The following is a 22,841-nucleotide window of genomic DNA, read 5'->3' on the forward strand; positions in this document are numbered from 1 at the left end:
TCTGGTGCAGAGTGCTGTGCTGGAATGTTATTTGTGAAACCCTAAGTTAGAGTACCATAAACCATGGTGCCTAAAGCAATGTTTAAAATAATAATAATAATCAAGGCAGAAACAGAGGCACAAAGGATGGAAGTACATGTCCTGCACAGAGATGACCTGGGTTCCAGGCCTGGCCCTATCTGGTCTCTAGGACCAGCCATTTACCCAAGAACAAATTGGGAGCACTTCCAGGAATGGCCCGCAAACCAACAAACCAAAACCATTCAAGCGCTAACTCTGATCTCTCACCCTTGAAAATAAATCAGCAACGCCCATCATCTGCATCACTGTGTTCCCAAGACTGGCTCCTGCGTGCTTTGTCACAGAGAATGCCTAAATGAAGCCAACACTGACGTCAATAATGAGGTGTGTGCGTGCCTGAGGATGCCGGCGAGAGAGGAGAGAGGCCACACACAGCCCCATGAAATCATCAGAGGCTCACTGGGCCCCGAAAACACCCCGATGTTCACATCAAGCCAGAGAGGAACCAGGATGTTCACCTTTGCTGTTTTCAGACATCTAAACCAATACGCTCTCTTTTTCGTTACTTTGAATTGCGCTTGAGAATAAAATGACTAATAAAACCACTAAGAGAACAACAATCATCATTACTATGTCCAAGACTTGAGCAGCAAGTGAGCCAGCCCCCGTGTGGTAATCTCTATCACACCTGCAGGGAACCTCGATTCACCACCCACCCCCCACCCGCCCCTGGGTCTCTCACCTTCGCCCTGGATGACATCCTCTGTGTACCTCACTGTGAAAAAGTCCCTGGATCCTCAACTCAGGGCTGCAGATCAAAAATGGGCAACATCCCACCTCTGTCTTCCCAGAGCTCACTTGGGGAGACTCCAAATACATTCTCCATTCATCTCTATTATAAATATATACGCATGTCTGGACACTCGTCAGTCAGAAGTGGTCTGCTCTTAAGGAAATGACAACACTAATTTCCATAGAAGCTTTTCAGGGAGGGCAGAGGTCTGGGCTAGAGCAATAAGGGGAGTTTCTGGGAGGGAAAGGGGGAAGGTCTGAGTCTTTTGGCGAAAAGTGTAGAATTAACTTAACAAAAGAAGGAAAAGGTCCAAGCAGAGTCTCTGGAGTAGACAGACCTGGCTCAAATCTGGGCTCTGCCATTCACCAGCTCTGTAACTCAGGGCAACCGTATCAGCGGTTCAGTGTCCTCTTGTGGTAAGCCAGGATGATAAAGCACTGATTCACAGGGTGGCTTTGAGGGCCACGCGGGTTAGCACAAGCACTGTGCCAAGAAGTGTCTGGCAGGTGGCATATAGAGCAGCGACAGCAAGCAGAAATGTCCCTGCACAGCCACAGGTGCTCAGATGGGTGCCTTGGCGAAAAGGGACTGGGGCCGTTCTAGATCACGCGAAGGGAGCCTCGGAACTGTACCTCAGATTCGGAGCCAACGCTGGCCCCACCCACTACAGGTACGCGGGAGGGGGGAGGGGGCGTGGCCTTCAGGGCAGCTGTCACTCACAGTTCCAGTTAATTTCGGGGCAGCTGCCACTCACAGTTCCGATCAATTTCCCCTTTCATAGTGCACTGGACCCATATCTTAGTCTCCTCTAGTGAAGTCTTAGGAAGGCAGCCTGGCTACACCAATCAAATTAGGTCAATAGTCCGCTAGTCTACTCCAGTAAAAGTATCCCCCAAACTCACCAAAATAACGGTGAACACAAGAATCTGTACAAACCCAATCAAAAAGAACAAGTCACCCAAATAAGCACTAGAGATCCCACAGGAGTCCCACAGGAGCACCAAACAGGAAGGTAATATCTTCGAAGGGGAAAGGGGAGATCACTATCGACAGAGCTCATCAGAGTCCTCCCTGGCAGTGAGAGGGGGACACTGACAGTGGACTGGAGGGACCCACCTTCATCATCATGGGGAAACAGTATCGTGGAGAAACAGCACAGATCCCACCAGGAGGAATGGATAAAGAAAAGAGCCCTAAAGTCTGAAAGGGAATATCCACATACATAATCTCTCTGATAAAGAATTCAGAAATGAAATAGTGAGGAAGCTTAATGAGCTCAAAGAAACAGTGAAATAGACAACCAAATAAAATATAGGAGGATATGAAAGAAGCAGTAGAGCAGTCAGTCAATGAAATACAGGAAGAAATGAGAGAAGAAATAAGAAAACTATAAACAGAAGGATCACTAATAAAAAATATGGCAGATGAAAATTAAAAACTCAGTGGATGCCCAAAAGCCACATACACGTTCTTGTCCAATGCACATGGAACATTTTCCAAGACAGACCACATGCTGGGTCACAAAACATACCTCAATAAAATCAAGAAGATAGACACTGTATAAACTATCTTATCAGACCAAGATGCACTGAAATAGAAGTTAATCACATACAAAAATGGAGAATCAAATCAAATACGTGAAAATTAAACAGATCATTGCTGAACAATCAGTGGGTTAAAGAGGAAATCAAGGAAGAAATCAAAAGATTCCTGGAAACAAATAAGAATGAAGAACTTGTGGAACACAGCTAGAGCAATGTTAAGAGGAAAGTTCATAGCTCTGCAAGCATTCATCAGGAAGGAAAAAAAGGGCCCACATTAATAGCTTGACTTCACAGCTTAAGATCCTAGAAAACGACCAACAAAAGGAGCCCAAACCAGAAAGGAGGAAAGAAATAATAAAACTTAGAGTAGAAATCAATGAGCTAGAATCCCAAAAATAAAAAACAATCCAAAAGATCAATGAAACTAAGAGCTGATTATTTGAAAAAATAAACAAGATCAATAAACCACTAGCAAGACTCACAAAGAAATAACGAACCCTAATAAACTGAAACAGAAAAAGATCATCAGAGATTACTTTGAGAAACTGCATGCCACGAAACAAGAGAACACAGAAGAACTGGATAAATTCCTGGGTACCTATAACCTGCCAAGGCTGAACCAAGAAGATTTGGAATACCTGAATAGATTTATCACTATCAAGGAAATTAAAACGGTAATCAGAAGTCTTCCCAGAAACAAAAGCCCAGGTCCAGATGGATTCACTAATAAATTCTTCCAAATGTTATTTATTTATTTATTTATTTATTTATTGCTTGCTTGCTTTTTGGGTCACACCCGGCAATAGACATGACTTACTCCTGGGCTCTGCACTCAGTAATTACTCCTGGTAGTGCTCAGGGGACCATATGGGATGCTGGGAATCAAACCCAGGTCAACTGTGTGCAAGGCAACAGCCCTATCCACTGTGCTATCGCTCCAGTCCCTTCTTCCAAACCTTTAAAGAGGACCTATTGCTAGTTCTTTTGAAGCCTTTTCAGGAAATTGAAGAAAAAGAAATACTCCCAAACAGTTTCTATGAGGCACATATCACCCTAATACCAAAAGCAGACAGAAACATTACACACAAAAAAGAAAATTACAGGCTGATATCAGATAAACACAGATGCAAAGATTCTCAACAAAATATTAGCAAATAGTATCCAATGTGTCATCAAAAAGATCATACACTATGACTAAGTGGGATTCATCCTCAGGATGCAAGGATTGTTTAACATTTGCAAGTCAATCAACATAATTCATCATATCAATAAGAAAAGATTAAAAACACATGACCATATCAATAGATGCAGAGAAAGCATTTGACAAGATGCAGCAACCATTTATGATGAAAACTCTCAACAAAATGGGAATTGAAGGAACTTTCCTCAATATAGTCAAAGCCATCTTCCACAAGTCTACGGCAAGCATTATCCTCAATGTGGAAAATCTAAGAGCCTTCCCTCTAAGATTAGGGACAAAACAAGGATACCCACTCTCATCACTTCTATTCAATATAGTACTGGAAGTACTTGCCATAGCAGTTAGGGAAGAAAAAGACATTAAGAGCATCCAGATAGGAAAGGAAGAAGTCAAGCTCTCACTGTTTGCAGATGACATGACACTTTACTTAGAAAATCCTAAAGCAACTAGCAAAAAGCTCCTAGAAACAATAGATTTGTATAATAGTAGAGTGGCAAGTTACAGAATCAATACACAAAAGTTCATGGCTATCCTATATACAAATAATGAAAAAGAAGAAAGTGATATTGAAAAAAATCCTGTTTCACAATTGTGCCTCAGAAAATCAAGTACCTTTGAATCAACGTAACTAAGAAGGTAAAGGATCCATACAAAGAAAACTACAAAACATTGCTTCATGAAATAGAACAAGACATAAGGAAATGGAGACACATACCCTTCTTATGGACTGGAAGAATTAATATTATCAAAATGGCAATACTTCCCAAAGCATTATACAGATTCATTGTGGTCCCTACAACATTTTTCAAAGAAATAGAAAAAACACTCCTGAAATTCATATGGAACAATAAACCCCCATGAATAACTAAATCAATCCTGGAAAAAAAGAATATGGGAGGCATAATCTTCCCCAACTTCAAACTGTACTGCAAAGCACTGGTAATTAAAACAGCATGGTATTGGAATAAAAACAGACCCAAAGACAAATAGAATAGGGTTGAATGTCCTGACACATACCCTCAAACATATGATCATTTAATCTTTAATAAGAAACAAGAAATGTTGGGGCTGGAGTGATAGCACAGTGGGTAGGAATTTTGCCTTGTAGATGGCCAACCAGGGTTCAATTCCCAGCATCCCATATGGTCCCCCAAGCACTGCCAGGAGTAATTCCTGAGTGCATGAGCCAGGAGTAACCCCTGTGCATTGACGGGTGTGACCCAAAAGGCAAAAATAAATAAATAAACAAGAAATGTGAAGGGAAGCAAGGGAAGCCTCTTTAACAAGTGGTGCTGGCAAAATTGAACAGCTTCATGCAAAAAAAAAATGGCCTCAAACCTCTATTTAATGCCATGCACAAAAATCAGACCAGGATGGATTAAAGATTTCAACATTAGACCTGAATCCATAAGTAAAACCCTCCACAATATTGAAGCTAAAGTTATCTTCAAAGATAACTACTGACGAAGCAAGTGGAAGCAAAGATAAACAAATGGGACTACGTTAAACTAAGAAGCTTCTGCACCTCAAAAGAAAAACTGACCAAGATACAAAGATAGCCTTCAGAATGGGAAAGGTTATTCATCCAAAACCCTTCTGGCAAGGGGTTAATATCAAAGATATGCAAGGCACTGGTTGAACTTTGCAATAAAAAAAAAATCCAACCCCATCAAAAAAAGGGGAGAAGAAATGAACAAAAACTCAAAAACTTTCTCAAAGAAGAGATTCGAATGTCACATGAAAAAAAAATGCTCTTTATCACTAATCATCAGGGAGATGCAAATCAAAACGACAAAGATATATCATCTCATACCACAGAGACTGGCACACATCCAAAAGGATAAGAAAACCCAGTGCTGACGTGGATGTGGGGAGAAAGGGACTTTCCTTCATTGTTGGTGGGAATGCCAACTGGTCCAGTCTTTTTGGAAAACAATATGGACATTCCTCAGGCTAGCTACCTGTGATGTATTTGATATGCCAAAAACAGTAACAACAAGTTCTCACAGTTTGTTGTGAAACGTTACTGGTGCCTGCTCGAGCAAATCGATGAGCAACAGGAGGACAGTGCTACAGAGTCTATTTCTAATTTTTTGAGGAATGTCCATACTCTTGGTAGCTTGCCGGGCTCTCCAAGAGGGGCAGAGGAATTGAACTCCGATCGGCCACGTGCAAGGCAAATGCCCTACCCTTGCGCTATCTCTCCAGCCCAGAAATAGACATTCCTCAAAAAATTAAAAATTGAGCTTCCATTTGACCCATAAATACCACTTCTGTAAATATACCCTGGGGGGGGGGCCCAAACACACAGCAGAAACGCCATCTGAAACCCCTATGTTCATTGTAGCATTATTCACAATAGCCAGAATCTTGAAATAGCCTGAGTGCTTGAGAACAGATGAATGGATAAAGAAATTATGGCACATCTACACAATGGAATACTACTCAGCTGTTAGGAAAAATGAAGTCATGAAATTTGCTTACAAATGGATGGACATGGAGAATATCATGCTGAATGAAATAAGTCAGAAAGAAAGGGACATACAGAATGACTGCATTCATTTGTGGTATATAAAATATGCATAAAAGCTAAGGTGTTCAGAAAGTGTCAGAACACTTATATATAATAGAAGACATATCCACGGCCAGAGAAACAGGGGTTAGGAGGACTGGTCAATGGATGGAATCAAGCACAAGTGTGTGTGGGGGGCGGAGGGTAGGTAAGATAGAGAAGGGGACCAGGATGACAACAATAGGTGGGAATGATCACCGCTGAACTGAGTGTTAAAAGGAGGCAAAAGGATATACTGAATAACCTTTTAGTATCTCTGCTGCAAACCGCAAAGCTCAAAAGGAGAGAGAGAGAGAGAGAGAGAGAGAGAGAGAGAGAGAGAGAGAGAGAGAGAGAGAGAGAGAGAGAGACAGGGAGGCAGGCTGGGGTGGGGGAGAGGTGCTGGGAGGGATGGGTGTTAGGACCCTGAATGACTGAAACCAAGCTATGAACAGCTTTGTAAAGATCTATCTCACAGTGATTCAAAAATAAAATCTTAAATAAAATAAAATAAAATAAAATCTCAAAATAAATAAAAGTTCTTACATGCCAAAAGAAACTGGGATAAAATGAAAAGATACCCTCTCTGAATGGGAAAAAATAGTCACACCATACATTAAATAAATATCCAAGACAGATAAAGCAATCACAAAATCCAACAACAACAAATCAATAACCCCCTTGACAACTGTGGGGTCAGGGAGACAATACCACAGGCAGGGCTCTCGCCTTACATGCTGCCAACCTGGGTGTGATCCCCGGTTCCCCATATGGCCCCTCAAGTTTGTTGGATAACATTGGCTTGTCCTTGCTCCTTACTCTGGGAACTTACGTTTATTGAGTTACTCCCATCACAGTGCTCCTGAGGCACACCCAATTTCATCAGGCACTTCTAATTTTATATTGCTTTTCTCTCTCCTCTCTGCCCTTTGCATGGTTTAGCAATGTCCTTTTTGTATAGGAACAGCAAGACAGATGATGCTATACTTTCGATAACATGGAAGTTAATCGATTCCAATTACTATTTACTCCTGGACATCTATCATATTTACTTGACTTAAGCTTCAATTTCCCTTTCTTTCGAACACTCCCAAAAGGAGGGTCCCAGTAAGACACTTGGATGGACCCAGGGCAAGTTGTAAGCTGCCCTGGCATTGAAAGGGACGGGCTAAGTGCCACAAAAAGTATAATAACTTAAAGTGCATGATCATGGAACAAACTCAGTCATGACCCAAAAAGAAGTAACGGAATAAGGACCCTGCTGGGTTAGGAAAGACCAACTTGGCCTGAGGACTGTGGTCTGGGATATACAGCAAGATGTCCCCAGGAAGAGCCATACTTTAAGCTTAATATATCTTACTGTGTTCATACAAAATGACTAGAAATATTAGTAGGAAGTAAATTCAGTATGATTGTTTAAATGGATTACTAGCTAAGCAAAGGCAAAAGCAATACGCCCTTGGATGGAGAATTCTGGGGGTCTGGTGCCGCCAACAGGCCAACCTGTACCTGTGGGAGTGTTTCAGCAGCCTGATGGTGCCTTCAGGCTTCCTGATACCCCAAAATTGCTGCTGTGCCTTTGGCCAGACCCCAACAACTTGGGACCAAGTTTACCAAAAAATTAAATGGCGAAAAGCTAGGTATGTGGGAGCCACACCCACAAACCACCTCTGGCTCAACTATACAAGCTCATTTATTGGCCTTATTTCAGAGACCCATAGAGAATCTCAAAAGAGATCAAAAGCTGTAGTTAAGCTCGGACCAGTGCATGGCTGAACAGACTGGGGTAAGTCGGAGGGGGAAGGGTTGGCCTGGTGGCCTGCCCAAGCAGAGCCCCCAGCAGCCACTTGCTTCCACAATCCAAAATCGTCGCCATATCCCCAGCCTGACTCCACCATCTCAGGATGAACCTCACCAAGATATAATCTGCTGAAAATTCTGGTATGCGGGTTTTGTGACTGAAATCTCTAGGCTTTCTCAAAGTTGGAGTGGGCTACTTTCCCCACTTCCCAATACATATGGAAGCACTGGCAGTCACCCCCACGAACCAACTCCATCGCCACCCTCTAAGCTCTACTACCGGTCTTGCTTCAGAGACCCCCTAAATAAATCTCCAAAGACATCAAAAGCTGCAGTTAAGCTTGGACCCGTGTATGACTGAACAGACCAGGGTAAACTGGAGGTAAACAAGCAGATTCCCTGGGAGCCACTAGCTTCCACAATCCAAAATCACTGCCAGATTCCCAGCCTGACTCCACCATCTCAGGATGGACCTCACCAAGATAGAATCTGCTGAAAATTTTGTAATGTGGATCTTAGCGCACCAACAGCCCTGGCCCAGAGACACAGCTGCAAGTCCTGGAAGACACCACAGTGCTACCACAGTGCTGGAAATCTCTCCAGGCCCTGTACCAACTCAATTTCACTGCCCCAGATGGAGCAGTCTCCCCACCTACTCAGATGGAATCCCGGTGACCAAGAGCTTCCACAAGCAAGGCTCCCCTGGTATGTGGATTCCAGGAGTAAATCTCCAGGCCGCATGGCGGCAGAGCACCCAGGCTGTCCCTCCCCAGGTTCCTACCCGCCCAGCAGACTGGCTGTCATGCCCACAATTTGCCTCCAGTGCCATCTTAGAGCACCAATAGCCCTGGTCCAGAGACTCCCAGCTGAATCCCAAAATGGATTAGTACCATACAGAGTTGTCTCTGGAACACGACCATTTACAATCTAGAAGTCTACATTTACAATCATGGCCACATGAGCTCTCATGATATTCAAAATGAGGAATGGAAAATAAATTATCTAGTGTTTGCCCCTAGCAGATAGGCTTGAATGGTGGTGGGAAAATTCAAGCAGAACATTAATGCCCCAAATTAAAGAGAGAGTACTGGGGAAATTTTCTGCCATAGAGGCAGGGTGAGGACTGGGATTTTGGGGGTGGGGGAATACTGGGGACATTGGTGGTGGGAAATGTGCACTGGTGGAGGGATGGGTGTTCCATCATTATATGGCTGAATCTCAAACATGAAAGCTTTGGAACTCTATCTCATGGTGATACAATAAAATTTTTAAAAATGTGGAATCATGCCCAATTCAATCAGCTTAATCAATGGCTGAACAAACAGCAGTACTAATACATTAGTACTGTAGCACTGTCCTCCTGTTGTTCATCGATTTGCTCGAGCGGGCGCGGTATCGTCTTCATTGTGAGACTTGTTGTTACTGTGTTTGGCATATCGAATACGTTACGGGGAGCTTGCCAGGCTTTGCCATGTGGGTGAGACACCCTCGGTAGCTTGCCGGGCTCTCCAAGAGGGGCAGAGGAATCGAACTTGGGTCAGCCATGTTGGCCGTGTGCAAGACAAATGCCCTACCCGTTGTGCTATCGCTCCAGCTAATACATTATTTTAATAAAAAAAAAAAAAGAGAGATGGAGAATCCCACCTTTGAGCAGATCTCCTAGTAATCTCCTAGTGCTGAACCCCAGATGAGATTTTGTACAGCGATAGCACAGCAGGCTGGAGCGATAGCACAGCGGGTAGGGCGTTTGCCTTACAAGCGGCCAACATGGCCGACCCGAGTTCGATTCCTCCGCCCCTCTCGGAGAGCCCGGCAAGCTACCGAGAGTATTCGATATGCCAGACACAGTAACAACAAAGTCTCCAATGGAGACGTTACTGGGCCCGCTCGAGCAAATCGATGATCAACGGGAGGGCCTTTACCTTACCTTTTACTTGAGTTAATCTCCTAGAAGAACTTCCCTTGAAGGGGCTTTACAACTGTTCAACCACACCTGTGTGTACCCCACCCTTCATGATTTCTATATAATTAATGCTGTGAGAAAAACAAACGGTCTCTGACCACACCAAAAAAAAAAAAAAAGGAAGAAGTAGTTCTGGCATGGACAAACATTATTACTGCTACTCTTTTTTTTTAAGGAGGGTTGGGGGTTGGGGGTGGCCAGATCATACCAGGCGGTGCTCAGGGCTTACTCCTCACTCCGTGCTCAGGAATCACTCCTGGCAACACTCCTGACCATATGAGGTGCCAGGGATTGAACCCAGGTCGGCCACATGTAAGGCGAGTGCACCACTCTACTATCCGGCCTCTCACTGTTATTTTTTTAAAAATTTATTATTATTATTTTTAGTTTCGACCCGAGTTCGATTCCTCTGCCCCTCTTGGAGAGCCCAGCAAGCTACCGAGAGTATCTCGTCCGCACGGCAAAGCCTGGCAAACTCCCCATGACGTATCCGATATGCCAAACACAGTAACAACAAAAGTCCCACAATGGAGACGTTACTGGGCCCGCTCGAGAAAATCGATGAACAATGGGAGGACAGTGACAGTGATTTTTCGTTAAAGAGCTATGTTTTACAAGGTTACTGATAGTTGCATTTTCATTTCATTTCATTTCATCATCCTGTTATTCGTCGATTGCCTCGAGCAGGCCCCAGTAACGTCTCTTTCATCCTAGCCCTGAGATTATATTCAAGGCTCTTTAGGAGAATGAGACCCATCATTGTTACTGGTATTTGGCATATTTGGTACGCCACGGAGAGTTTGCCAGACTCTGCCCTGTGGGCAGGCTACATTCGATAGCCTGCAAGTTTGTCCAAAGTAGGAATGAGACAATAAGATGTCATAAAAAAAAAGTTCCGGGATCTGGATTTTATAGTCTCTGAGTCTTGGCCGCTGATGGGATTACACGGCGCCAGGGGGCCAGGTGGTGGGTGTGACCCCCGCCTACTGGAATTTGGAGGATCTGGGTGGAAGATGCTCGACTCCAATCCGAGTAGGCTTGGAGGTCTCGGCCCCGGAACCCGCGTGGCTTTGTCCCTCTGCCAGTACCTTCATGTGTGCGGAGAGTGGTCTCAGCATGGTGGTGGCTGGTCCTGGAGGTCTTCGGCTGCCGGAGCCCTGGTCGGGGCGGGGAGGAAAGCTCAACCCGCTCCCCTCCAATGGGCCCCGGGAAGGAACACCCAGTTGCATTTTAGGCATACAATAATTAAACACCAATCCCTCCATCAGTATCAACTTCCCTCCGTCAGTGTTTCCGGGTTCCCTTCCCACCCCAACCTCTGCTCAACCCGCGTGTCAACTTGTCAAGCACATTACAAAGTTTCAGTGGTTGCCGCCGCTTAGATCTCATGTTTTCAGTTCTGTTGAGTCTGTTTCAGATATATGACGATACCCCTTACTCCTGTCACTGGGATAGCCGAAGCCCTGATGCCTGCTCACTTACTGCTTCCTGCTCCACCCTGGATTTCTTTCCATTCTGTCTCCTTTCTAAACTCTGGAACCACTATGTTACTTTTATGAGAGAAGGGACCACAGAGTCTAGCCAGCCAGGAGGCAGAATGGGAACATGCAGGTTATTTAGGGGGACTGAAAAGGAGAAGAGTCTGGCAGGAACATCGGCCACAATTTACCAGTGACCCTGAGCGGCAGGGAAAGTCCCCTCACACCCGCGAGAGGTGAGGAATCCCCAGTGGAGGCCGCTCGACCTTCGGGCTAGCACCTTGGACCTCATCAGCCTCTCTGGGAGCCTGGGTGGCTTCCCCCTTGCTTACAGCCCTGCGAGCTGCTCTGCCCCGCTTCCCTGGACTCTCGGTCTTCCCCAGACGGAGGCTGGGGATGGAATCTGGGGGATGGGATGAAGCACTTACTGTTCCGCGACACCCAGGTTGGCGGGCAGGGAGGTGAGGCCGTTTCCCGTGAGCAGCAGAACGCGGAGGTGCGGCAGGATCCCCAGGTCACAGATCGCCTCCCCTGTCAGGCTGTTGAAGGAAAGGTCCAGAAACTGTGGTGCAAAGAGAAAAGATGCCAGCAGAGGCACTGCTTGTGACCGTGACACTGTACCTGCGCGGGCAGTCAGCTACTTTGTTTGTTTTGGGGACCACATCTGTCAGTGCTCAGGGCTCACTCCGGGCAGTGGTCAGGGATGCCAGGGATAGAACTCAAGGGCTGCCGTCTTGTCAGCCACATACAAGGCAAAGGTCTGACCTGCTGTATAATCTCTCTGGCCCCCCAGTTACTTCTTTTTAAAAACTTTCTTGGGAGGAGACAAGAGCAATAGTACAGCAGGTAGGGTGTCTTGCATGTGGCTAACCCCAGTTTGATTCCCAGCATCCTAACTGGTCCCCTGAGCACAGCCAGGAGTAATTCCTGAGCAGAGGGCCAGGAGCAAGTCCTGAGCATCACTGGGTGTGACCCAAGAGACTAAAAACAAAACAACTTTGGGGGGGGGGGGGATAGGGGAATTCCCCCAGGGAGACTAATCACTTCCATACTAATCCCCTGTGACTCTCTGGATTATAGTTCAAGGCCCAAGAGAGTCAGATCACAAGATTCACCAACAGTAGCTTCCACTCGTGTGTCCTGTAGTGCTGATTAAAGCAATTCCTCCCCTTCCCTTGCCTGAACCACTGAGAGTTCATGGAGTGAGCTTTTAGCCCAACCAGAAAGGTCCTTTCTCTGTATGTTCAGACCCAAGTCTCCACAGTCCAGCCCAATGGCTGCCTCCTTGTCAAATCTCTCCGAATCTCCCCGTCACCCATGGGACTTTGTCATCTTTTGAGTTTGAGTATTTCATTTAGATTGTTTTGGGGTTACTGCCCACAGTCTGCCAGGGGTCTGTGTTAGGTGGACACATATCTGAGGACACATATTGAGAATAATGACCCCAAAACAGCGAGTGACGGCTGCTGGGATACAGATGTGCTGATGGGGTCCTGGCATACAGCAGCAGATGCGACCATAAACTCTGCAGGGTCAAGAGCTGTACCACTCTATTGCTCTGCTCTTCAAACCTGGCATCGGCTCTGCCACAGAGGGACATGGAAACATCAGCTGAAATGAACTAGCTTCTGAGGATAATGACCCCAACCTGCCACCTTGTTTAGTGGATAAGATGCTGGACTTGCAAGTGGCCAACCTGGGTTTGATCCTTGGCACCCCAGATGGTCTCCTGAGCCCTACCACGAGTGATCCTTGAACACAGAAGCCTTGAGCATCAGCAGGTATAGACCCCCCCACCAAAAAAAGAATAAATAATAATAAAATAAACCAAAAAAGAGAGAGTTGACTGGGGTCAAGAAGTTAGTTAAGAAATAAGTGTTCTCAGGACCGGAGCGATAGTACAGCGGGTAGGGTGTTTGCCTTGCATGCAGCCAACCCGGGTTCGATCATCAGCATACCATATGGTCCCCCAAGCACTGCCAGGAGTAATTCCTGAGTGCAAAACCAGGAGTAACCCCTGAGAATCGCTGGGTGTGACCCAAAAAGGAAAAAAAAGAGGTGGGGGAGACATCATGGTATAAGAGAGGCCACACCATGAAAAAGACCAATTGCCAAAGAAGTGAGGAGTTCATGTTACTCAAAAATTGAGATTGTTAGAGTCTGCTTGCCAAAGGGGTGATCCTACGTGGCAAGGCAAAGTGAGATGCCTCTAAGGAAGAAAACTTAGAAAGCTAACTTGAATAGGCACATAAAAGGGTATGAAAAATTCCCTCCCTCATACCCATATGTGGGCAATCAACAGATCTATCAATTCTACCTCCTTACTATCTCTTCCAGCTGTTCCCTCCAATCCACTCTCCATAGAGCAGCTTCTTTAAGGATAGCTCTAAGCTATACAAGGTGGCCAGTGCTTGCTAGTCTCGCTCCTGCTGCCTCTCCAGGTTCATCTGTCACTACTCTTGACTGTGTCTCACTCTTTTCCTGCCATATTGAACCATATCACCAGTGTTCTAGCTCGGGACCTGACAAGCAAAGGCCAGCAAGATGAGTTCAGCTTGCAGCTTGTTTTGTATGGCCCATGAGCTAAGAATTAATTTTTTTTTACATAGACAAATACAAAAGAGAACACTGTAACACATTCACAGTTTTAGAATGCAGTTGGACTCATTTGCTTGCAATACTACCTGTGCCCAATTTCCTTCCACACCATCAGAGTTGTCTGGGTATGACAGGAGGGTTAGTTAATTACAACTGGTCTCATCCACCTTAGTTAGGGACCAGACAACCAAAACTAGATTTCCCTGTAGAAAATTATCTCTCTCATAGACAGAGTTTGCTGACCCTTGTCCTGGCTTTTCTAGCTGTTGACTATTGGGTCCAAATGTGCTTTCCATAGAATTGACAGTTCAGAGGAATGAAGAGGCTGAAAGTCACAGGAATTTCACAGCTGGCCCAGAATTTCTTAAGGGGAACTTTAAGTTACTTGGTCCCAAAAGCATGACATATCAGGGACAGCACCAAGATGAAGAATCAGGTCTCCTGACTCGCAGGATAGGGAAGCAGGGTTCCCCCTTTTCAGCAGGGTCCCCACTTTTGCAGAGGATAAAAATATGGCACAGTCAACTTTTTCTTGACTTTAGAAGAATTCTCCTCAAGGTGGCAGTCTTCCTGGCAAACAAGGACAGAAGAGTCACTAAGCTGGCTAGTCCCTCTGCTGAGTCACACCAAGTTTTACTACACATCCAAGTATTCACTAGTGTGGGCTGCAATTCCTGAGTACTTGACAGGGTTAGTCTTTTCCTTCAAGAGTCCTTGTAAATCATATAGAAATGAAAACAAATGACTGCCCAGGAGATTTTTTCCCCTTCTCATTTACATTCTGCATTGATTTTGCTCTCTCTCTCTCTCTCTCTCTCTCTCTCTCTGTCTCTCCCCGGACTTTGCTCTCTTTCTCATTTTCTGGACACACCTGGCAGTGTTCAGGGGCTATTCCTGGCTCTGTGCTTATAAGTGACCCCTGGCAATGCTCAGGGAACCAGATATGACACCAGGGATCAAACTGGAGTCAGCCACCTATAAGGTGAGGACCTTCCTTGTACTATCTCTCCAGCCCTGGTCTGCTCTTTCATATAAATAAATTCCTTCAGGTAAGGCTATGTCTGCTGGACAAAAAAATCTTCATCCAATGCTATCGAACAATGAAGCAAAGCCTCGTAAAAGTTAATCACAACTGAAGAATAGACAAACTGCTTGTTTGGGGGTCAGATTCTGTAACTGGGTCTCCCTCTCCTGGAGTTTTAGGTGAGGAAGACAAGGATGCCTGGTACAAAATACATAAAAGCCCAAATAACTCCAAATAACTAATTATTTTAAGGAAAAACAAAACAAAAATAATAAAAGAAAAAGAAAGAAACCCTAAAATCAAATGAATGTAAGTTTGCCAAAAGTTCCTGGTCCTGTAAGTCAGAAAATGCCTCCTTTCATTTCTAGAGCATTTGGAATCTGTTTTCTGCTATCTACACAAAATTCAGCATAAGAAAAAGTTTTTAATAGCACAAAAAGCATCACCTGTTACTCCCTTGCTAGTGATTAGGCTTTTGAGACCTCTGCCTCCTGGGCAAGATTTGGGATCCCTTTTGTCCCAAATCATCTCAAATCTCTGTTGTTCACCACTTGACTGGAATGACCTGAACCCATTGAGAAAAAGCACTGTTTTACCCCCAGCAAGCCTCAAAAATGCAAGACCACAGGATTTTATGAAAGCTGTCATCTCAAATCATTTGAAGTTTTTTCAAATTCTTGGACCTCTCTCACTCCCTCCTTTCTTCTCTTCCTTTCTCCCTCTCCTTTCTTCTCCAACCCTACCCGTCCCCACCTTCAAGGTTAAGGGGCAGTGGTGGGGGTGGGGCGTGGCAGGGGGCTATTATAAAAAATTGCCAGTTCTTGATTTCTCAAGGTAAAAATTAAGTTTTAAGTTACTAATTCTTTAGGGTCAAGGCCAAGGTTCATGGTATGCGGACACTTTGCTGAGGTTTCAGTTGGAATCACCTCTGTTATGTTCGTGGAGATGAGGCCATTATGACTGAGTGGACCAAGCCAGGTGTTTTGTTATCTTATTTTTTCAAATCTGTGCCTTGGTGAAGAGCTCTGGAGGAAGATATGCTAAGAGTCTGTTGCAACATTTACAATAATATGATTTCATTTCACATTCATCTCTAAGCCTATTAACTAGGCCTGCATCCTGCCTGATACCAGCCTGCTAGAACCAATCAAGAATCGCCCAGCCAAGGATGGTCTCTGGAACCAGCCCCGAGTGCTTGGCCTTCAGCTAATCCACCCTTCTATGTCTACCAGTTACCCTCCATGGCCCTCAGCCCCTACTGGATCCAGAACTCCATTCAAACTTTCTTTTGCTAATATTCAGTTTTAAACCCACTTTTCCGCATGGGAATCTTGGGGCCATTCATCTTCCAGGACCACTTGGCAATAGACATATCGTCTTCTTGCTGCCACCACCACCATCACCACCACCAAATCAACCACCCTCCTTAGAAGGCAACTATGATGCAAAGGTGCTGCTGGCAAGACCCGGAGAGCCTCTTCCCACAGTGATCCTCAGCAGGGAACTCCACCCCCGTTCCTTACAGGAGAATAGATGGTACCAAACACTCCCTACCTCCAACTTACTTCCAAGAACCTAAAGTCTCCATATTTCACGTAGATTGTTTTGATGCCATTAAATGCGAGCTCCAATTCTTTTAAGGTCGGAAAGGTGTGAAATGCCTCTACAGGGGTGAGAGAGAAAGGGAGACTCTGAAATCTGTGAAGGTCTTAAGAAAAAGATACTAACAGTGTCCACTTTGGGGGGCCCAGAGTGGGTTGCAGCAGGCACTATCTGAGGGGCTTCTATAAGGTTTCTAAATCTCTAACAAACCTGGAATACAGGGATCTCTACCACTCTGCAGCTGAACAAACTGAGTCACACTAAATGATTTTCTAGAAATAAAAGAGCTGATAAGTAGGAGAGCTAAGAATTGAATCTAATTTTTTTAAATCCCAAAGCCCCATTAAAGATTATTATTCTAATCACAAAAGTAAAACATCAACACCCAATAAGAGTAAAAGTAAGTAAAGGCCCTCCCGTTGATCATCGATTTGCTCGAGCAGGCCCAGTAACATCTCCATTGGAGACTTTGTTGTTACTGTGTCTGGCATATCGAATACTCTCGGTAGATTGCCGGGCTCTCCGAGAGGGGCGGAGGAATCGAACTCGGGTCGGTCATGTTGGCCACTTGTAAGGCGAACGCCCTACCGTTGTGCTATCGCTCCAGCCCAATAAGAGAGAGAGAACAAAAAGGAATGCCCTGCCACAGAGGCAGGGTGGGATGGGAGGATGGGAGCTGGGAGGGATACTGGGATCCGTGGTGGTGGGAAATGGGCACTGGTGGAGGGATGGGTATTTGATCGTTGTATAATTGAAACCCAAGCACAAAAATTTGTAAGTCTACAACTGTACCTCATGATGTCTCACTAATAAAAATTAAAAAAAAAAAAGTCAAGCGACACGAAAAATGTTCCCTTAAACCCCAGTATTTAGGGGCTGGAGTGATAGTAGAGTAGGTAGGGCACTTGCCTTGCACAAAGCCAACCTGGGTTTAATCCCCAGTACCCTATTTGCCCCCTCGAGCCTATCAGGAGTGATCCCTGAACAATGAGCCAGGACTAAGCCCTAGCACCACTAGGTGTGACACCAAAATCAAATAACAAAACAAACTACCTCTCCAAAAAAAAATCCTATTAATATTTATTCTTCTGAGGTAACTATTAAAAGTTGCTAGGGGCTGGAACGATAGTATAGAGGGCTGAAGAGTTTGCCTCGCATTCAATCAAGCTGTGTTCAATCATTACATATGGTCCCCCAGCATTGCTAGGAATGATCCCTGAGCACAGAATCAGGAGTAAGTCCTGAGCACTGCTGGATGCGGCCCAGAAATTAAAAAAAATTAGAAAGTCACATGTGTAATGCTCGAGGTTTTTTTTTTTTTTAAACAAAGGAATCACACCACACACATTGTGATTTGCTTTTCCCCTTAACTGTATGCCTTAAGACAATCTGAGGGGGCTGGGAAGGTAGCTCAAAGGGCTGGAGCATGTCTTTGGAATGCAGAGCCCAGCCTCAATCCTGGCACTACCAGGCCCCTCCAGCACTGCCGGGGAGGACTCTCACAAACCGTCCCAATTCCAAACACAGAATTGCATCAGGAAGACGGCTCCAACGGCTGGCACAGATGCTTTGCCTATCAGAGCTGTAGGTTTCAAACCCCGGTGAAACGCCCCCCCCCCCCACCCCATCCCAAGCACTGAGCTGGGAGTAGTCCCTGAGTAATGCTTGGTGGAGATGCCCCCAAACCAAAACCAAAATCATATAGATAGTCATGATGTCTGAACTATGTTCTATAACACAGGCATCTCTTGTTTAACCAAAGCCTTACTGACTGCCATTCGATTATTCTTTCTGTTTTGTTTTGTTTTGTTTGGGGGCCACACCCAGCGATGCTCAGGGGTTACTCCTGGCTCTGTGCTCAGGAATTATTCCTGGCACTGCTTGGTGGACCATATGGGATGCCGAGGATCAAACCCAGGTCAGTCAATTATTCTCTTCTTTTTGCTTTTCTTTTTGGGTCACCCCTGGCTATGCACAGGGGTTACTCCTGGTTCTGCACTCAGGAATTACTCCTAATGGTGCTCGGGGGAACCATATGGGATGCTGGGAATCGAACCCGGGTTGGCCGCGTGCAAGACAAACACCCTACCCTCTGTGCTACTGCTCCAGCCCCAGTCAACTATTCTTCAAATAACACTTTTCTACATCTTCACACTAATTTACCCTTGGAGAAACTTTCTGTCCCTCTTTTCCTGGGAACCTAAGACAAATGATGTGAGGTTACTAGGCAATATTACTTGTGGTAAAAATAAATCCATGTGGACAAATTCTATCTTAACCAGGATTCAATAAATGAACTCTACATCTGAGAGGAGGGAACCAGAATTTGGGGCTCCCCTCTTTGTGCTGCCTCTTTCAATTGAACACATTGTTTGCAAGAACTCTAGAAACCATTATTAGCATGTTACAAGATACTCTTAGGAGGAATGAGATTTTCTTTTTTGAAAGGAGCTAAACCCAGTGTGTGTGTGTGTGGGGGGGCACTTAGTGGTGCTCAGGGCATCATGTGGTGCTGAGGATAGAATCCGGGACTTCTGCATGCCAAGCATATGCTCCAGCCCATCTGAGCATCTCTCTGACCCTGGCGTAAAAGGTTTCTAAATCAGATGGCTTCTGCATCCTCACAGTGAGTCTGTCTTGACCTGAGCTGACCTCTGGCCATTGCTCTTCTGGGAAGGCTCAGCTGTGAAGGAAGTACCAGTGTGTGCAGCTGGGGTGGGGTATCTTAGCGCCTCTCAATGAATAGGGTGTCATGCACCGTACCTGACGGTCTTGTGAACCAGAAGGTTTTTGCATGCGAACTTCTTCTTTTTTTCTTTCTGATTTTTAGGCTGTACCTGGCAGTGCTCAGGGCTCACTCCTGGCTCTGTGCTCAGGGATCACTCCTGGTGGGCTCAGAGGACCATAAGAGATGCTGAGTATCGAACCCAGGGAGGCTGCATGCCAGGCAGATGCCTTACCCACTGTACTATGGCTCTGGCCCACAGTTTACTTATGACTTTTGAGCCTCCCAAGCAGTCCTTGAGTGGGCTAGTGCCCCCGCGGGCAATTCTCAGGCAACTGAGCCCAGAAAGCAATGCTGCTTGGGCCCTGCAGTGCTGGGGCCTCCAGACCCGTCCCCTGGCGGGGTCTGGGAACCTCCAGGACTGTGCTTGGCAGTGTTTGGGAGACCATGTGGGATGCGAATCTCCATCAGGAGCATGCTAAACGTTGCACCTTAACCGCTGAACTATCATTGAATCTCCCCGTCAATCAAAATATTGAGTCGAGCTTAACAAAAAGACTGTTGGTGAGAGCTATCAGGATATTTCCAACAAATACTCCTGTACAACTGCATGCCTGGAGATTATGTTCCCGAAAGTGGAACTAGCAAATCAAAGGCAATGATTCTTCTAGAGACTCGCCAATTGCCTTCCAGAGATACCGCACTGCTTCATCACGCCTGTGCTGGGTCCTCGCTCTGCCAACACGGACCAACATAAATCCTTCTCATTCTCGTCAACACTATCAGGCAGAACATTGCATCGTGACGCTGTTTCAGTGAGCAGCGAGGCTGAGACCTTGTCCTTCAAACCCATGCCCCAGACCGACCTTCTTACTACTTCCTGCAGGGCAGCAACCCAGCCACACAGGTCACAACCCCCTCTACAAAGACTCACATTCACATTCACCTCACCCTCTTTCTGGAACTAACGCAGCCTTCCCACCCGGGAATGCCTTGGTCTCTCCCCTTCTCCGCACCCCCACAAGTCCAACGATTTCCATTTAGTGCCAGGCTTAGTTCAGCCTCACTTCTCCCCTGGAGGAACCAAAACACTGCCCAGAAATGCAGAAATGCCCAGAAATTCTCTCCATCTTCCTTTCTCCTAACCCCCCGCCCCACAGCTGCCACTGAACCTCTCTTTAGAAGCCCTCGGGCTCTCCATTTGCAGGACATTTGCTCAGGTCACTAGGAGCCCCTGATCATTGAGTCCTTGCTACCCTCTCTTCCCTGCTGGGACCCACCACTCCACACCAGCATCATGGGCCTCAGCTGCTTTTTCACCTTCTCACTTCTGTATCACACCACCTCAGCTTAGGCCCCTCTCTCCTCTGAGGTTTCTCCTGGCATTCTGGCCCTAGCTGAAATTCATTTTTTTGTTTGTGTGGATTGTTTTTTTCCTTTTTGGGTCACACCCGGCGATGCACAGGGGTTATTTCTGGCTCTGCACTCAGGAATTACTCCTGGCGGTGCTCAGGAGACCATATGGGATTCTGGGAATCGAACCAGGGTCGGCCGCGTGCAAGACAAACGCCCTACCTGCTATCGCTCCAGCCCCTGTGTGGATTTTTCCCTCTCTCACTGTCTTTACAGTAGGCATCCAGCGGTGACTCTTGCCTTGCCCGGCTCTCCCTCCAACCAACAGCAGCCCAGGGAGAAAGCCACGCCTGCGCACAGTCCCAATGCCCAGCAGGGGTCGCTGTGGATTCGCGGGCTACACAGGAAGGGTCTCCGCTGGGCCCGGAGCTCTTAAGGGCTTAGCAGCATTTTTATATACCTATCTCATCTGAGCCTACAAGGCTTCCTGCTTTGGGGAGGAAGAAAGGAAGGGAATTATCTCCATTTATAGAGGCAGCAGCTCACCGAGAAATGTTCTAATTAGGTCGTGCCAGCTCTGGGCTGGAACTGTGGCCAGCGCACAACAAAAGAAAGATGTGGGGTCAGCCAAGGGTGGACAAGCCCTAGCCAGGGGGACCGGGAGAAGGAAGAAAAAGCTTACCTAGAGGCAGGTGGTTTTCAGAGGCATTGATGTAAATCACAGACTGAAAATGCTTGAAATCCTTTTCCTTAGCCTGTGGGAAGACGTTTCAAAAGCAAGCAAGCAAACAAAAACTAGGCAGGTTAGTTGCAGAGGGTCCAGAAGTGCAGTCAGGATCCAAGACCCCCACGACCCAGGACACACCCTGAGTGCCAGAGTAGCCGCTCGCTGAAAGGGCTTTTCTGCTCCCTGTTTGCTACACACGAATTTAAATGGACAGAAAAGCAGAGTGAGTGAAACTGGGCGGGACCCTCTGCAGCTTGAACAAACCAGCACATTTCACTCTCTTTGCTTCAAATATTTCTGAGAAATAAAACATGATCCCTTAAAGGTAACAAAACTGCCTACTCCTTCCCCATCATCCTTTGCCCTCTCCCCAGATAACATCTGTCCTGAGTTAGCGATGGCGGTTCTCAGGCCTGTTTTGTACCTGAATATATACACATGTGCATACCCATAAATCGCAGGTAATTTGCCTATGTTAACCTTTTCGTCAGAGGCAATCATTCTGGAGATAGCATTCGGCAGCCTGCCCTTTTCACTCCACACTGGCCTCTGAGACCTAGTTACTGTGACATATGTAGCGCCACTTGCTGTGAATTGCCGCACAGTATCCCATCGCTTGCATATACCGCAAGTTACTGGTTCCTTTGGATGCACGTTTCATCTGTTTCCAAGTTTTCAGTTATTCCGAATAAGGATGCTGTGGGCATTCTTATATACACCTGCTCCTCCCTTCTCTAATGACACCCACTGCTGGGCTGAAGGCAAAGCACCTCTCCTTCTCTCAAATAGCTAAGCCAACTGACAGCCCCAATGCCATGGGTAATTATTCTTATTACTTCAAATTCTTGCAAAAAGCATTATTTTTATTTATCACTCTGTCACACCCAGCAATGCTCAGGGGTTACTACTGGCTCTGCACACAGAAATTACTCCTGGCAGTGCTCGGGGACCATATGGAATGACTGGGATCAAACCTGGGTCGGCCACGTGTAATGCAAACACACTACCCGTTGAACTATAACTCAGGTCCCCCTCGCAAAAAGCATTATAAAAAAAAAACCCTCCATTTTTCATCTGATGGCTGTACAATCATTGCATTTCTATCTTTCCTTATTCCTTGTGATGCTGAACAAGCCTTCCTAAACTTATTCGCCCTTTGGGTTTCTCATCTATGATCTGACATATGTGTATCGGTTTATTTATTCTTTTCTATGAATTAGTTTGGGAGAACTCTTCAACGCGTTGTGGGTCCTGATTCCTTTTAGCTATCTCAGTTGCAATCATTTCCCCAGGCCTGCAGCTTCACATTTAGATTTGGTACCTTACACGAACACCTTTTACTAAATTCTACAGATACTCTCTTTATGGTTTGAGTCTTTTATTTCTTGTGTAAGAAGCCATCTTTTCTCCAAAGGACTTCTTCAATCAGAAGCAATTAAGTTCTTGAGGCCAGAGATAAGC

General features: G+C 45.8%; 1 protein-coding gene across 1 annotated transcript in view; it reads right to left on the minus strand.

Moving 5' to 3' along the window:
* Positions 1 to 22,841, minus strand: part of XRRA1 (X-ray radiation resistance associated 1) — a 77,084-nt gene that overhangs the window by 37,221 nt on the left and 17,022 nt on the right. Inside the window, exons 6-8 of the mRNA XM_056115870.1 lie at positions 21,336 to 21,408; positions 16,539 to 16,636; positions 11,780 to 11,913 (exon numbers count right to left, since the gene is read on the minus strand). Coding sequence (XP_055971845.1) covers positions 11,780 to 11,913; positions 16,539 to 16,636; positions 21,336 to 21,408 — 305 coding nt within the window. The remainder of the gene's footprint in view (positions 1 to 11,779; positions 11,914 to 16,538; positions 16,637 to 21,335; positions 21,409 to 22,841) is intronic.

Source organism: Sorex fumeus, unplaced genomic scaffold (assembly GCF_029834395.1).
Source record: "Sorex fumeus unplaced genomic scaffold, SorFum_2.1 ptg000030l, whole genome shotgun sequence".
In the NCBI taxonomy this organism is placed as follows: domain Eukaryota; kingdom Metazoa; phylum Chordata; class Mammalia; order Eulipotyphla; family Soricidae; genus Sorex; species Sorex fumeus.